Below are 13,784 nucleotides of genomic sequence, written 5' to 3'. Positions count from 1 at the left end.
TCCCCCGCCCTCTCTAGCTGTGCATTGAGCTTACTGAGTTACTGTGCTTATTGTTTACTGTACTGACACCTTGTATTGTAATTTGTTTGTCCCTGTACGGTGCTACGGACACCGAGTGGCGCCCTATAAATAAAAATGAATAATAATAATAATAATAATAATAAGTTAATGGAATTTATTAGCGGAGCAGGTTATATTTGAGTTGATGAACGCATTACAATTGGAGATAGTTCAATAAAGTGGAAGTTTTTGTATCTTCTTTAATGCATTAAATGCGCCAATGTAGGACAGAGAAGGGAAGATATTACAATTTTATTTACATTTATCCAAAACTTTATCTATATTACTATAAGTGTGGAATGTATCTTTCACAACTAATTCATAGGTGACTAAATTTCCAGAAACAGTCACAAATTTTGAAGAATTGTCCCTGGATATTTTTATCCATGTGTTTAATATTGGCGAACTAGACAGTGCCACCATACGATGCGTTTAGTTCAGTGCTGGGTACAGGTGACCCTTAGAGACGTCTGTTGCGGCCCTCATGCGGCCCCCTTGGCTCCTTTTTGTTTTATTGTTAGAACTGTTTGTTATAACTTGTAACACTTGTTAAAAATGCCATCTGATATGTCAGTCATTACAGATAGGGGTCTCTTTCCTTGATTAAAACAATTGTTTTAACTTACTATGGAGTTTAAGGGTAACTTCTGGGAAAAGTTAGTACACATTTTGGCCTATAATAATAGTAATTCTGTTTCGCAAATCTCCCAAATCTAATTTTTAGACTCTCTGTTCTTGCTAATCAGTCTGAGCTTCTCAATCACACAGGAAAACAGTTACACGAACATATTACCACTAATCCTGCTGCCAAACCAAAATGATACTACTGGCTGTTTTGAGTAATTTTATAATTGTTTTCATTATTTTTATAAGAGCAATACAATTATAACACTAGTTTTACATAAAACCATAGGGAAACATTTCAGGACTTTTAACTCAACAAAGGTCACAGCAACTTGATCCCCTCCATTCAGCTTTATGAACAGACATGTTCAGTGGTTTAATACAGAAAATGGAACTTAATTTATAGTAGTGTATGGGATCAGTAGCTGACAGGGAGTGCTGCCCTCTCGGAGACTCTTGTGGTGCCGTCAGATAAATTATCTCAATTTAAAAACAATTTAAAAACAAATGAATATATGGCCCAACTTAGGAACTGATTGGACCACTTGCGGTCAAGTGGATTGTCATATATTTGCAAATGTGTGTAACTGAGACGCCTGCACTTTATGTGCAGATAGAATAGCAGCTCTTTTACTAGCACACAATAGTGTGCTGGACGTGTTTATGTTCTGTGATGTAGCAATGAGCCATGGCGGGTAAGAGACCGACAGCCACTCCAATCCTTCTTAATACACCACAGAGCGTTGGCGAGCCACCAATGCGGGCTTGGCCAGTGCACAGATGGGGTGTGACCAGCATGCAAGAGGCATGCCTAGAGGTCTAGAAACCCTCAGCTCTCTCCAGCAACCTCCTCCTCGAAAGTTCCCGGAGCTTGTACAAAACAGATGGGGGCAATTAGTTATAGTGTCCTATATACCAAAACCGCACTGCCAAACAGTTAAAAATATAAAACATTTTTCCATGATCTGCAAAATGTTTTTTTTGTGGTAGTAAATATATCACGCAGTTGCTCCTATGACCCCACCACCATCCCCAATAATGCCAATTTCTGACACGTCTTTCGAATTCATCAGCCACCCGACCACCATTCCTCTCCTTCATTCCTTCAGCCCCAATATTTATCACCATTCCTACATCACCCCACTGCTTTTATACATCATCCCCCCATATCCTCTTATATATAATTTTGCTGGCTCCCATGAAGGAAGCTACGATGCAGTCAGGATTCTTCTGCAAAGCCATTTTTCGCAAGCTCTGCAGTTGGCATACTTGTCAACTGTCCCTGTGTTACCTGGACACTCCACATTTTGGGCATTTATGAACACTATTGCAAACTGAAAATTTGGTGTTTCACACTGCAACCAATCAGAGGATTGCTGTAATTTTCTAAACTGCACTGGAAAAATTTGTGAAATTAGTTGCTATAGCCAACACCACCATTTCCTTTACACCAGATTTCAGAAATGGACAATTAAATATTCATATTCTAACCTCACACTATCCCCCATCTCAACCCTAATGTTTACCACTAATATTTATTTTAATCACCAAGAGTTAATGGGTCTGTATTATAAGAGTGAAACTTTAATACGACTCATGAACCTTGCATATATCTTTTCTTTTCTTCCCCTTTGTTATTTCCTTTCTAAAATTACGTTTCATTATTTTGTTTTCTGATTCTCTGGGCACAGAGGGATGTTGGACGTCAGGAACAAATGTAGTGAGAAGTGATAATAATTTAATGTTCTCCAGTGACAGCTGTAATACAGGCATTTAATTAAAGTTTTCGAACGTGCTAAAGAGAACTTTAAATCTGCTAGTTATGCTGTGCTGCCCACGTAAACAATAATTAATGAAATTGACTGGTCGCATTAATTATGCATTGTGCGCTAATGGGTTTCAAGACATTAAAAAGTTCACATCCAAATGAAATAGAGAGCACATGGTAATATTATTATACTTACTGGTATATTGTTGTGTGATTGTGTTTCATTCACTGAAATATAATGAATACATGATCAGAAGATGTAATGTTATGCAGGAAAAGTGTGACCCAAAATAGTGGGAGAGGAGCAAAAATGGGGTTTGGAGGGGAGGGCAATAGAGGTCAGCCTTGCTCTTCAAAAGTGCCAGGCAGACCGTAGGGTGTGGCCACATCCCCATCGTGATGAGGCCATGCCCCCATCATGCCGTGGCTACGTCCCATCCCGCTGCCGGAGAGACTAATGTTGGAAGGTATGCAAGGGCAGGCTGGGCTGGGGGGCAGGAGGGCATCTGCCCACCCATGCCGGTCCCAAGGTGGGCCAGCTTGGGCTGGGTCACTGGGCCAGCTGCATTTTACTTCCTTTAAAATAGGCTGCTGTGTCGAGTTTTGCCCGCCGTGCTGAAATTTGCGGTGGTAGTCATTAACGCGACTACCACAACACCGACAAGGACTTATCCGACTTGAGTAGGGCAAAGCTGTCAATTACAAAAGAATGTTAACACCGGAGGTTTCAAATCACTAGCTGCCAAAATCACAAAGAATGCAGAAGCTGGCATACAGAAAGTCATGTGACTTTCTGGGACTATACTATAATTAGGGGTGTTAAGAGAGTAATGCAGGGAGGTGCCGAATGTACTATATTTTATAGCAAGACTTCTACTTTCTACAGTCGGCGCCTCTTTGCATTACTCCGTTAACACCCCTAATCAGGCCCGGCGCTCCCATTAGGCAAGGTTAGGCACTTTAAAACTGTGCGGTGACCGCTGACCATACCTGTCACGGCCGCCGCACAGCATTCCGATGGACGGGGAGGGGGAGAAGAGGCTATTATGACACCACCGCCGTCTCTCTGCTCCGTCTCCTCCCCTCCACTTTCTAGGCGGTGGTGGTGAGACAAGGTAAGGAGAGGAGGGAGGAGGGCGCGATTTTTGCGGGGGGGGGGGGGGGGGAGGCGCCGCTTTTTTAAAAATGCCTAGGGCGCCATGGACCCTAGCACCGGCCCTGCCCCTAATAATGGTATAGTCCCGGAAAGTCACATGACTTTCTGTATGCCGGCTTCTGCATTCTTTGTGATTTTGGCAGCTAGTGATTTGAAACCTCCGGTGTTAACATTCTTTTGTAATTGACAGCTTTGCCCTACTCAAGTCGGGTAAGTCTTTGTTGGTATTTTGTATAAAGTACAAAAAACACAGTTCATACGTTTCATTCAAGTGTACACAGTACATGGTAAGGCATGATCATGCATACGTTTTAGTACAATACAGGGCATAAAGTACAAGACATGACATCCTACACTATATACATCAAGTACTGTACTAACCATTCAAACTTTAAAGCGTATCACGGTGCAATAAAATAACATTGGATGTGAGGGGGAGGTAGGTGAGAGGGGTAGGGTGATGGAGTCACGAGCAAAAAGTTTTTATTGAGAACAGACACAAAGGGAAGGGTGCATAAATAGACATGACATTCAATAATACTTCATGCTGTGAAGGGGAATGGGTTGGAGGGGGGGGAGGGAGGGGAGCACAAACCAAAGTTTTTTTATTAGAAATAGACACAATGGGGAGGAGGAGAAGAGGAGACAACAATCAATCAATTACAATCAATCGTCGTCTTCATCTTCCTCAGGACTGTCAAGGGTGTTATAGTCTCTTAACAGGCTATGGATAAGCCTGCGACAGTCCTGGATGGTCATCTTCTCCCGCTTCAAGATGAGGCGGTTCCTGGCAAGCCACATAGCGTCCTTAAAACAGTTCATAAGGTGCCAGGCCTCCTGGATTGCCTCAACGGTGTGAGTCCCAGGAAATAATCCATAAAATACCGAATGGTATGAAAGGCAAGTCCTGGGCACACTGTCCTTAAGTTCATGTTCCAGGGCATCCAACAATGCCTGTGCAGTGGGACAGTCCCAAAAGATATGTTGAGCAGTCTCCCTCTTGGTAATACAAAAGGGGCAGTGAACATATCTGCACAGGTTCCAGGAGTGCATAAATGTCCTGAGAGGCAAACCCCCCTGAATGGCCATCCATGCAATGTCTTTATGTCCATTAGTCAGTCTCTTAGAGGCCACATTCTCCCAAACATGTTTGGCCGTGGCCACAGGGAGCCCTGGAACAGACTCCATAATGTCCTTAGCTCTGATGAGCTTGTGGATAGTTTTAGGTTTCCACAAGTCTGGTTTAAGTCCCTCCAGATGGTGCTCCCTCACAAATTGTCCAACATCCAGGTAAAACCAAGGTGTAGTCCAGTTGTAAGGGAAGGAGCTGTCCCACTTGTCCCAACCAAGTTTCCTCCAAAGAGGAAGAAGGAAAAAGCTGGACATGGACTTCCCAGCAGAGCAAACGTTCTTTTCAAGGAGTGTCCTGCGGATACAGTTGCAAACAAAGAAGGCCCGCAGCATGGTGGGGATGTCTGGAATCCCTTTCCCACCTTTGTGGGGCTCCTTGTACATAACTGACCGCTTCACTCTGTCCATTTTGGAGCCCCAGATGAAGTGAAAGACTGTCCTCGTGATGGTCTTACAGACGGCAGCAAGAGGTGGCCAAGCTTGGGCCGTGTACTGAAGAACGGGAAGAATCTCGTTGCGCAGTACCAGTGCTTTCCCTTCGATGGTAAGAAGTCTGAGGCTCCACAGTCCAATCTTTTGCCTGACTGTTGCCAGTCTCTCTTCCCAGCACTTCAGGGCCGCCTCCTCTCCCCCAAACCAAACTCCAAGGATTTTGATGAAGTCCGGCTTGATTGTGAAGGGGAATGCAGCGGGGGATGACAGGTGCCACTGTCCGAACAGCATTGCCTCTGACTTTCCGCAGTTGACCTTTGCCCCTGAAGCTTGGCCGCAGTTGTTGCAGGTCTGGACGAGTGCTGCCACCGAACGCTGATCAGCGCAGAAGACAGTGACGTCGTCCATGTAGAGCGGCCTCTAGTCGGTCTGGACCCGGTGCGGTGATCCCTCTGATCTCTGGGTTTCGCCTGATGGACATCGCAAAGAGCTCTATACAACAGACAAAAAGGAGAGGTGAAAGAGGGCAGCCTTGTCTGACCCCAGACAATACAGAGAAGGGGTCAGTCTTCCAGCCGTTCACCAACACCGAGCTGTAAATATCAAGGTACATCAGGTTAACATAAGAACAAAACATATCACCCAATCCAAACCTGCACAGAACCTTACGCATAAAACCATGAGAGACACGATCAAAGGCCTTCTCCTGATCAAGACTGACCAGGGCCACACGTCCGTGGCGGTCTTTGATATAATGAACCGTGTCCCTCAGCAGCGCAAGGCTGTCTGCAATTCTTCTACCAGGAATGCCACAAGTCTGATCAGGATGAACAATTCGCCCAATGACAACCTTTAGCCTGTTGGCTAGTACCTTGGCCAAATTCTTGTAGTCCACGTTCAGGAGGGAGATGGGCCTCCAATTTTTGAGGTCACATCTCTCTCCCTTGCGCTTATACAAAATCGTGATCAAGCCCTCTCTCAGAGTAGGAGGCATCCTGCCATCCACCACCATCTCCTCATACAGCTCTAGCAGGTCCGGGCCAATGAGGTCCCACAGCGCTACATAGAGCTCGACTGGGAGGCCATCACTGCCCGGGGTCCTGCCCGGCCTAAAGGATTTAGCGGCAGAGTGCAGCTCCCCCAAGGTGAGGGGGGCATCCATAGCTGCCCTACCTGTAGGATCAATAGGGTTAGTGATACCTGACAGGAAAGATTCAGCCGCGTCGTCGTCTGTAGTCTTAGGGGAGTAGAGTTTGCCGTAGTAGTCTGTGATGACTCCCATGACGCCCTCTTTCCCCCTCCTGGGGGTGCCAGACTCGTCCCGCAGCTCAGTCAGGGGCGTGTGGCCGGAGTGGAGTTTTCTGAAAAAGAAAGAACTACATTTCTCACCCTTCTCCAGATTCTCCACCTTGGAACGGAAGATGATGCGATTGGCCTCTTCCTCGAAGTGCCTTTTCAGGCCCCCCTTGGCCTCAGCCAGATCATCCTTCACATCCCAGCCGCAGAGTTGGAGATCCAGCAGGGACTGCAGCTGACGCTGAAGCCTCCTGAAGTTTTTCTTCCTCTCACACGCCTGTTGGCGGCCTTTAGCCTGAAAGAAACTGCGAAACTTGCCCTTGACATACTCCCACCAGTTAGACATACAGTCAAAATACATTTTGTCATTTTTCCACATTACATAGGCATCCCTCAGCTCAACCATCACCTCTTCCTTTCCCAGCAGAGCGCAGTTCAACTTCCAAGAGCCAGGGCCGGGAGGAAACCCGTGACCCAGAACACCTTCAAAGAGAATGGCCCTATGATCAGAGAAAAAGCAGGGAACCATGACATGCCTGTTTTGTCTTACCGCTCTCGATGTAAACACAAAGTCAATCCGGGAACGCACTGAGCCATCGGGGCGACTCCAAGTATAATTCACAGAGCCGGCCCCCATGGATCTCACTGCATCCCGCAAGGATGCTTCGGCTACCATCTCCTGCAACAACCTGGAAGAAACATCAAGTTTAGCATTAGTACAGGAACTCCTACCATCTTCCTCTATAGGACAGTTAAAGTCCCCAGCCATCACTACCGCCCTGGTGGTTGCGAGCTGGGCCCGCAGGGTCTGGAAAAGCTCCAAACGCTCATTCTTACCCGGGGATGCATACACACAGATAAGCCTGATAGGCTTACCCGCCCAGGAGCCATCTACGATAAGCAATCTGCCGCAGACAAACTCCTGAACGGAATCTAGTGTGAAGAGGCTTCCCCTGATAAGAATGGCGACCCCTGCAGACTTACAGTCACTCCCCCCAGACCAATAGGAGGGCCCGTGAGACCACTGCCTCCCCAGATGCCTGTAGGAACTAGAGAAAGGGAGAGAACATTCCTGCAACATGTAAATATCACATTTCTGACTGTCAAGAAAGGTAAACACAGACTGACGTCTAATCTTATCCTTCACACTCCTCACATTAATGGTAAAAAGAGAAAAGTTAGCCATTAGTTGGGAGAAAAAAGAGAGTTAGCACAGTCAATACATCAGTTACCCTCCTCGTCCGGTGGGACTTGGTCCGGTCTGCCCGTGTCCCCTTCGGGTGGGAGCAGACCTTTCTCCTCTAGCTGGTCGAATAGGCAGATTTGGGGCAGTTGCTTCCTCCTCCTGCTCGGAATCCAGCAACTCATCCACCATCTCTACCAGGGCCCCCTCTGACGGGAGGGGGTCCTCTTCTAGTTCGATTGCCTCTTTCTTGGAAGGGTCAGAGTCGCCAGCTGGGTTGTCCAGCTCTTTCCGCTTCCTCCTTTGTTTGTTCTCATCACCTGCAGACACAAGAGGGGGGAGGGGGGGGAAATCCTCCAGGGAAAGGGAGGGAGCTGCAGTAGCGGTGGAGAGGGTTAGTGCTACTACAGGGGGGGGGTGTTGTGACAGCGGGGAGGGAGGGGGGTGCTGTCACAACAGGGGTGGGAGATATCTTACCAGCTCTTGGCTGCGGTGTGGGCTTCTGTTGCTTCCTCTGGGCTGGCTTGGGCTGCAGGGCAGGGGCAGGTCCGCTTTCCAGCAGTCCAATCCCAGCAGCTGCAGCGTAGGATCTGGCCCTGTGGGGGCAGTCCCTGTAGATGTGGCTGGCCAGGCCGCAGAGGTTGCAGGACAATTTTCGTGGGCAATCCTTGGTCTCGTGCCCCGCCACCTTGCATTTCCTGCAGGCTGAGACTTTGCAGCTTCTCGCCATGTGGTCAGCTTCGCCGCATTTCCTGCAGTTCCTCGGCTGATCGGCATAGTGAAGAAGGCCGGCAGAGCCGCCCAGGGCAAAGCTTGATGGCAGGTGTTGGAGTCCGTCAGTTGCCGCGTTGTCTTTCCTCAGTCTGATAATGATGGACCACTTGCCTGTCCAGAAGCCGTTGACATCCAGGATCTTGGAGGGGTCCTTGACCGCGGAGCAGAAGCGGCTCAGGAAGGTAGCGATGTCCTTACCAGGGGTGTGAGGATTTCTCATGGAGACCGTGACTCTTCTCTCCTCTCTCTGGATGGGGCAGTTCCCCACGAAGCGGGAGAAGGGAGACTCTGGTCTCGCAGTCTTCACTGCCTCCCAGTACCTCTTACAGATGGCAATGGAGGCGAAGGTGATGTACCAGATCCCTTTCAGGTAATTCTGCATGCTGAGGGTTTCAGCCTTGGAGAAGCCCTGATCGAGGATCATCTTCTTACCGAAGGTCTCAGCCGTCATGTCTGGGACCCTTCCTTCCACTTCCTTCAGCTTCAGGACCACGGTCTGCCTCATCCAGGGTTCCAGAGTGGGAGTCTTCTGGGGGGTGTCCTGGCTGGGCTGGCCTTGTCCGGCAGTAGCAGGGGCAGTGGAGGCAGAGGTTCCGGCCACGGGGAGAGGCTTCGGGGCGGTGGTCTTTCCTCCCTTCTTCCCAGGGGCAGGAGCAGGGGTGGAGGCAGGAGCTGGGGTAGCTGAGGCCATCGTCCTGGCTCTTCCTGGGGCAGAGAGGCTGGTCTTCCGGGGTGGAGGGAGCAGTGCAGATATCCTCCCGCTGGGTGGAGAGGAGCAGGGGCTTTCGCTGAAGAGGAGGCGCTTCTTCCGCTGGAGCAGGGCCCGAGGGGAGGAGGGCTTCTTCAGCCGGAGGCGCTCCCGGCGTCTTCTTCGCGGCAGGCAGGGGGGGTCGGCAGCGCTTCTTCCCCGGGGTCGGTCTTCTTGCTCCTGGCCGGCTTCGATCGGGTAACACAAGTCTCAAACAGTTCCTCACCAGGGTTAGAGTGTGCTATCGGATGAGCCACACTCAGGTATGTCCTCTGGGTTTTGGGCAGGAGAGAGACAACATGTCAACTGTAGCAAATAGGGGAATTTGGGAGTCTTCTCTTGTTCCTGTCCAGAACTCCTCAGTTGTGATATAATAGCACGGATATCTTCATATCAGCGTTCAATAAATCCATTGTTGACTACTCTCCTGGGATGTCCGGTAGACTCCCGAATTTCTGGGAGTCCTCCCGGCAGACAATTCTCCCGGATCATGGCCAGCTCTGTTAAATTAAACGGAGGAGGTGGGGCTTAGTGATATCATGCATGCTTCACCATGACCCCGCCCCCTGTTTTTAATGGTTCAAAATACTGATAGCAATTTGGGGGCGGGGCTAATGGCACAATTCTTCGAGCCCCCCCACACACCCACCTGCCTCCCGGGAAACAACTTTCCAATGTTGGCAAGTATGAATAAATCAATAAATGCATTTTCATGCAGATGTGCAACTGTAAGGTGCAAAATGTACCCAATTAAAAGTATAGAATGAAACCCAATCTCTGCCAGTTCTTTGGTGCCAGACATCAAAGCTGTTCTTCTCAGAGGAAGAGGCTGGGTCCCCTCCTGCAAAGCAGGTACGCCCTTGTAAATACACCCTCCCATTTAAATATCCTTGTTCCACAAAACACAATCTCATTTTTGCACTTTGGTAAAAAAGCAGGCACAGTGATGTACCCAATCCGTACTAAGTAAAGACCTCCCCCCTCTGATCTGCCGAATTCCTACTATTAACCAGAGAAAACGTTTGCACTCCTGCAGAAACCACCATCTGGGCCTGCAGATCCATGTCCGTTACGGTGAAAGCAGACGCAATTGTGTGAAAAGGTATTGTTTTGCAAGTCTGCTGCTTGTAAATGACCCTTATTATTGTTATGTATCTAATACATACACCAACTTATAACAGTAAGTGAGAAAATTAATGTGTCTATCAGCTGACAAGTATGACGGAGAAAATCCTGGAGGCTGTAGAGGTTTTCAGCCACTGACGTTCGGAAGGCACTTTACCTTTCTATGAGAACCACAGTCCATCAAGCAAATCACAGATTATTTTTCTATGTTTAATACTCAACATCTGTCTAATACTTGTCTGTGTTTGGGATCAGGCCGCCTCGAGTTTGCACAGATACAAAGGCAATCATTATCTGTAGGAAAAAGAGGAAGCTGCATATTGCATTAACTCTCCTGGAAATTGGAACTTAAATGGAAAGAGATCTTTCGAGATTATTGTCATTTCTGATGAAAACTCAGGTGTCTTCTACAACACAGCAAAGGAGAAGCAATCAGAAGGTCACAGATTAGACAATTGCAGGAACATATTACATGCTGGTTTTGAAGCACTCAAGTACAGCGCACACTCAAAAGAAAATTAGAATTTTATTAAATTTTTAAAATAAAACAATAATATACAGTATGTGGTATAGATTACAAACGGTTTCTACTTAGAAACAGTTTATGCGCATTATTAGGAGCTGGATTAAAATAGCTGTGGAAGTATTCCTCCAATAGAGGGCAACATGTAAGAAGAATAGTTTAATGCAGTAAAGCCAATTTGTTATTTACAATGTGCAATACTGTGCAAAAGCATTCATTCATGCAAACACAATGTAGTGCACATTTGTAGTGGAGATTTGTATTAAACATTTCCTCTTGTTGTTTAACATGAATCTAAAGGGCAGATGAGCAATACTTGCCAACTCTCCCGGAATGTCCGGTAGACTCCCAAATTCCGTGTAGGTCTCCCGTACCCTTCCGTATCTGCCCACTTGCTAGTGAAGTGGGCAGCATTAAAATCATAAAGTGATTCTCAAGGAATCGTGTCATTTTGGCCCTGGCCCCCACTGTAAAATGACGCATTTATGTCATTACTATATGACTACAGATCAATATTTGATAAATTAGAAGTGAAGATCCAGTACAAAAAAAACAAAAAAATATACATTCTAATATTGCAAACTTTTGACATTCTCAAGGGTGTCCCATATCAGGCTAACTTACAGCAATTCCCATGTGCCTTGTTAGGCTGTGTTAGCCAGTTTTGCAAGTGTGGATTTGTTCTAAGTGTGGGTTTGTTACAATTGTGTATGCAGATGTATATAGCATAGTAAAAGTTACACTGGAGTTGAACAGGAGGGGAACATTCTACTTGGTAACACAGCTAGAGGAGGATAACATCCAACACTGTCCCGTAAGTTCCCGGTATAGTCCACCTAATGCAACTACCTTGATCTCTGCTTGGACAGTCCCTGCTGAACTGTTTGTAAACCAAGGTTCTTACAGATGTTTTTTTTACTGTGATTTATTTATTTTATTTTATATTTGCTGCAGTTTGTGTTCTCACCTTCAAACCACACTTGCTGTTTCCATTTACATGGATTCTCCTACTGGGTCTCCAGCTCCCCCCAGTCCAGTGATGATCCACAGCTGCCTTCTCTGCAATGTCTGGCCTGCCCAAACCTCACTGCTCCAGGTCCATGCTCCAGCCCACCTGGACTGTAAATTGGTTCTTACACCTCCTGGGGTGCTAGTACCTATCTGCTGCCCAGGATTACCTCCAGATACCATCCATCCATTCACCTCACACCGACCTTCTCACCCACCTCTGGGGTCTCCAACCCACACTCCCCACTGCCAACCCCCCTTGCTAGCCCACCAAGCTCTTTTTCCTTCAATCCGATAACATTGACCACCTCCTCCTTTTGTAAACTCTCCAGTCTATCCCCTTTGTAACACTATCCTCTGCTGGTTTTCCTCTTACCTCACCAAATGCTATTTTTTGGTCTCCACACCCGACTTCACATCGCCCACTTGTCCCTCACCTTACACCTTACATGCGTTCTTGACCTCTGATCTCCTCTCTACATCTCCTCCCTTGTTGACCTAAGAAGCTTCTATCACCTCCAGTAGCACCTGTATGCTAATAGTGCGCACAGGTATCATCCCATCTTTATTCTAACCTCTTCCCTCATCTCTCATGTCTACTGTTGTCTCTTGGGCATCTAATCTTGGATGTCCTAGTGCTTTATTAAACGCAATATTGTTAAGACTGAAATCATCACACCCCCTCCACCACCACCCTCCTCTTTCTGTTGATAACACAACCCTTTTCTCTGCCCCTCAAGTCCACTGCTTAGTGGTCCCCCACGACGCCTTCCTCTCCTTCACTCCTAACCCAGGTATAACTGCCAAGTTTGAATAAAATCTCTCTTGGTTACTGGCGAGAATTATTTCAGGAAGGCACTGAGCATCTGATAATGTATCAAAAGAAATGTGTCTACCTCATGTAGACTTGGTTAGTCCACTGATAGCTATTAATTGATTTAAATAAACTGTTTCCCAGAATTCCACAATTATTCAGTTAGAGGGCATGTCCGTTATAACCATCTTGAGCCAGTTTCCAGGTATAAATGTGTACAATAGCACCAAAACAACAGATAACCATTCGCTTTGTGGGTCAGCATTCTCACTGATTTGGAAATAACCTTTGCTATGTGCATGCCCTAGGTGGCACACCACCCACCCCAACCCCTCTCTGGCGCTGTGCCCCCATCCCCACTGCCTACCTTAGTACGTGGGAGGTGGGGGGCATCCTCTCTTCCTGGCAATGGGAGTGTGGCACTTGGCTGTGACATCATAGCATAACATTGACATGAAGGAACAGCAGCCAGCAGCTAAGAGGCTGATTCTCCTTCATGTCATGACTCTGTGTGGGGGTCTTGTAGGGACATTAAAAATACTGGATGAGTTACATTATATCACTCATTTAATGTTTTAGGCACCCCTTAACCCACAGTGCCCTAGGCAAGTGCCTAAGTTTGCTTAATGCTAGTGCCCGCTCTGAATATGCCTGTAACTCTATAGGAATGAAGCTTGGGTATTGTGTTTTATTGTAGCAGGATGGAAACTAATAAAATGAAAACTGACTGAACACATGGGTAATTTTTTCAGAAAGGGGATAAATGGTATCAAATAGCAGAGGGGTAATGAATTGATCCTCCCACACCCCCTGATTTAACTCTTTTCATGTTTTTGATAACGCCTCTAACATTGACACCCCTCAACCTCCCACAAACCCTGGCTCCTTAAAAACATATTTGCAGATTAATTGCAATAAATGCTAATGAACACAGAAACACATACTCTATCTACTAATCTGTCATCTGTGAGATTGAGGTGTCTCCCAGGCAGCGGCACTAAGGGCTAGATTTATTAAACTGCAGATTTGGAAAAATGGAGGTGTTGCCTATAGCAACCAATCAGATTCTAGCAAATGACAGCTAGAATCTGATTGGTTGCTATAGGCAACATCTCCACTTTTTCAAACCCACAGTTTAGTAA

At 46.9% G+C, this 13,784-nt stretch overlaps 1 protein-coding gene across 1 annotated transcript; it reads right to left on the bottom strand.

The window, feature by feature from the left end:
• Positions 1-3,098: 3,098 nt before the first annotated feature.
• On the bottom strand, positions 3,099-9,175 carry LOC142143120 (uncharacterized). The gene is made up of 2 exons (XM_075200834.1): positions 8,160-9,175; positions 3,099-3,144 (listed from the first exon to the last, which is right to left on the bottom strand). The coding sequence occupies exons 1-2, from the start codon at positions 9,113-9,115 to the stop codon at positions 3,099-3,101; spliced, it is 1,002 nt and encodes a 333-aa protein (XP_075056935.1). The 5' UTR covers positions 9,116-9,175.
• Between the last annotated feature and the right edge of the window lie 4,609 nt (positions 9,176-13,784).

The sequence above is a fragment of the Mixophyes fleayi genome, chromosome 3, assembly GCF_038048845.1.
Source record: "Mixophyes fleayi isolate aMixFle1 chromosome 3, aMixFle1.hap1, whole genome shotgun sequence".
Classification (NCBI taxonomy): Eukaryota; Metazoa; Chordata; class Amphibia; order Anura; family Limnodynastidae; genus Mixophyes; species Mixophyes fleayi.
Note: the sequence above shows the minus strand (reverse complement) of the source record. Positions and strands in the feature narration are given on the sequence as shown.

Excerpts from the sequence above, each read along its gene's own strand:
- LOC142143120 (XM_075200834.1), bottom strand. The coding sequence starts at position 9,115 with ATGGCCTCAGCTACCCCAGCTCCTGCCTCCACCCCTGCTCCTGCCCCT. Across the intron at positions 3,145-8,159 it reads CCCAAGCCAGCCCAGAGGAA|CTTTGCCCTACTCAAGTCGG; the intron begins GCAACAGAAGCC and ends TGTAATTGACAG.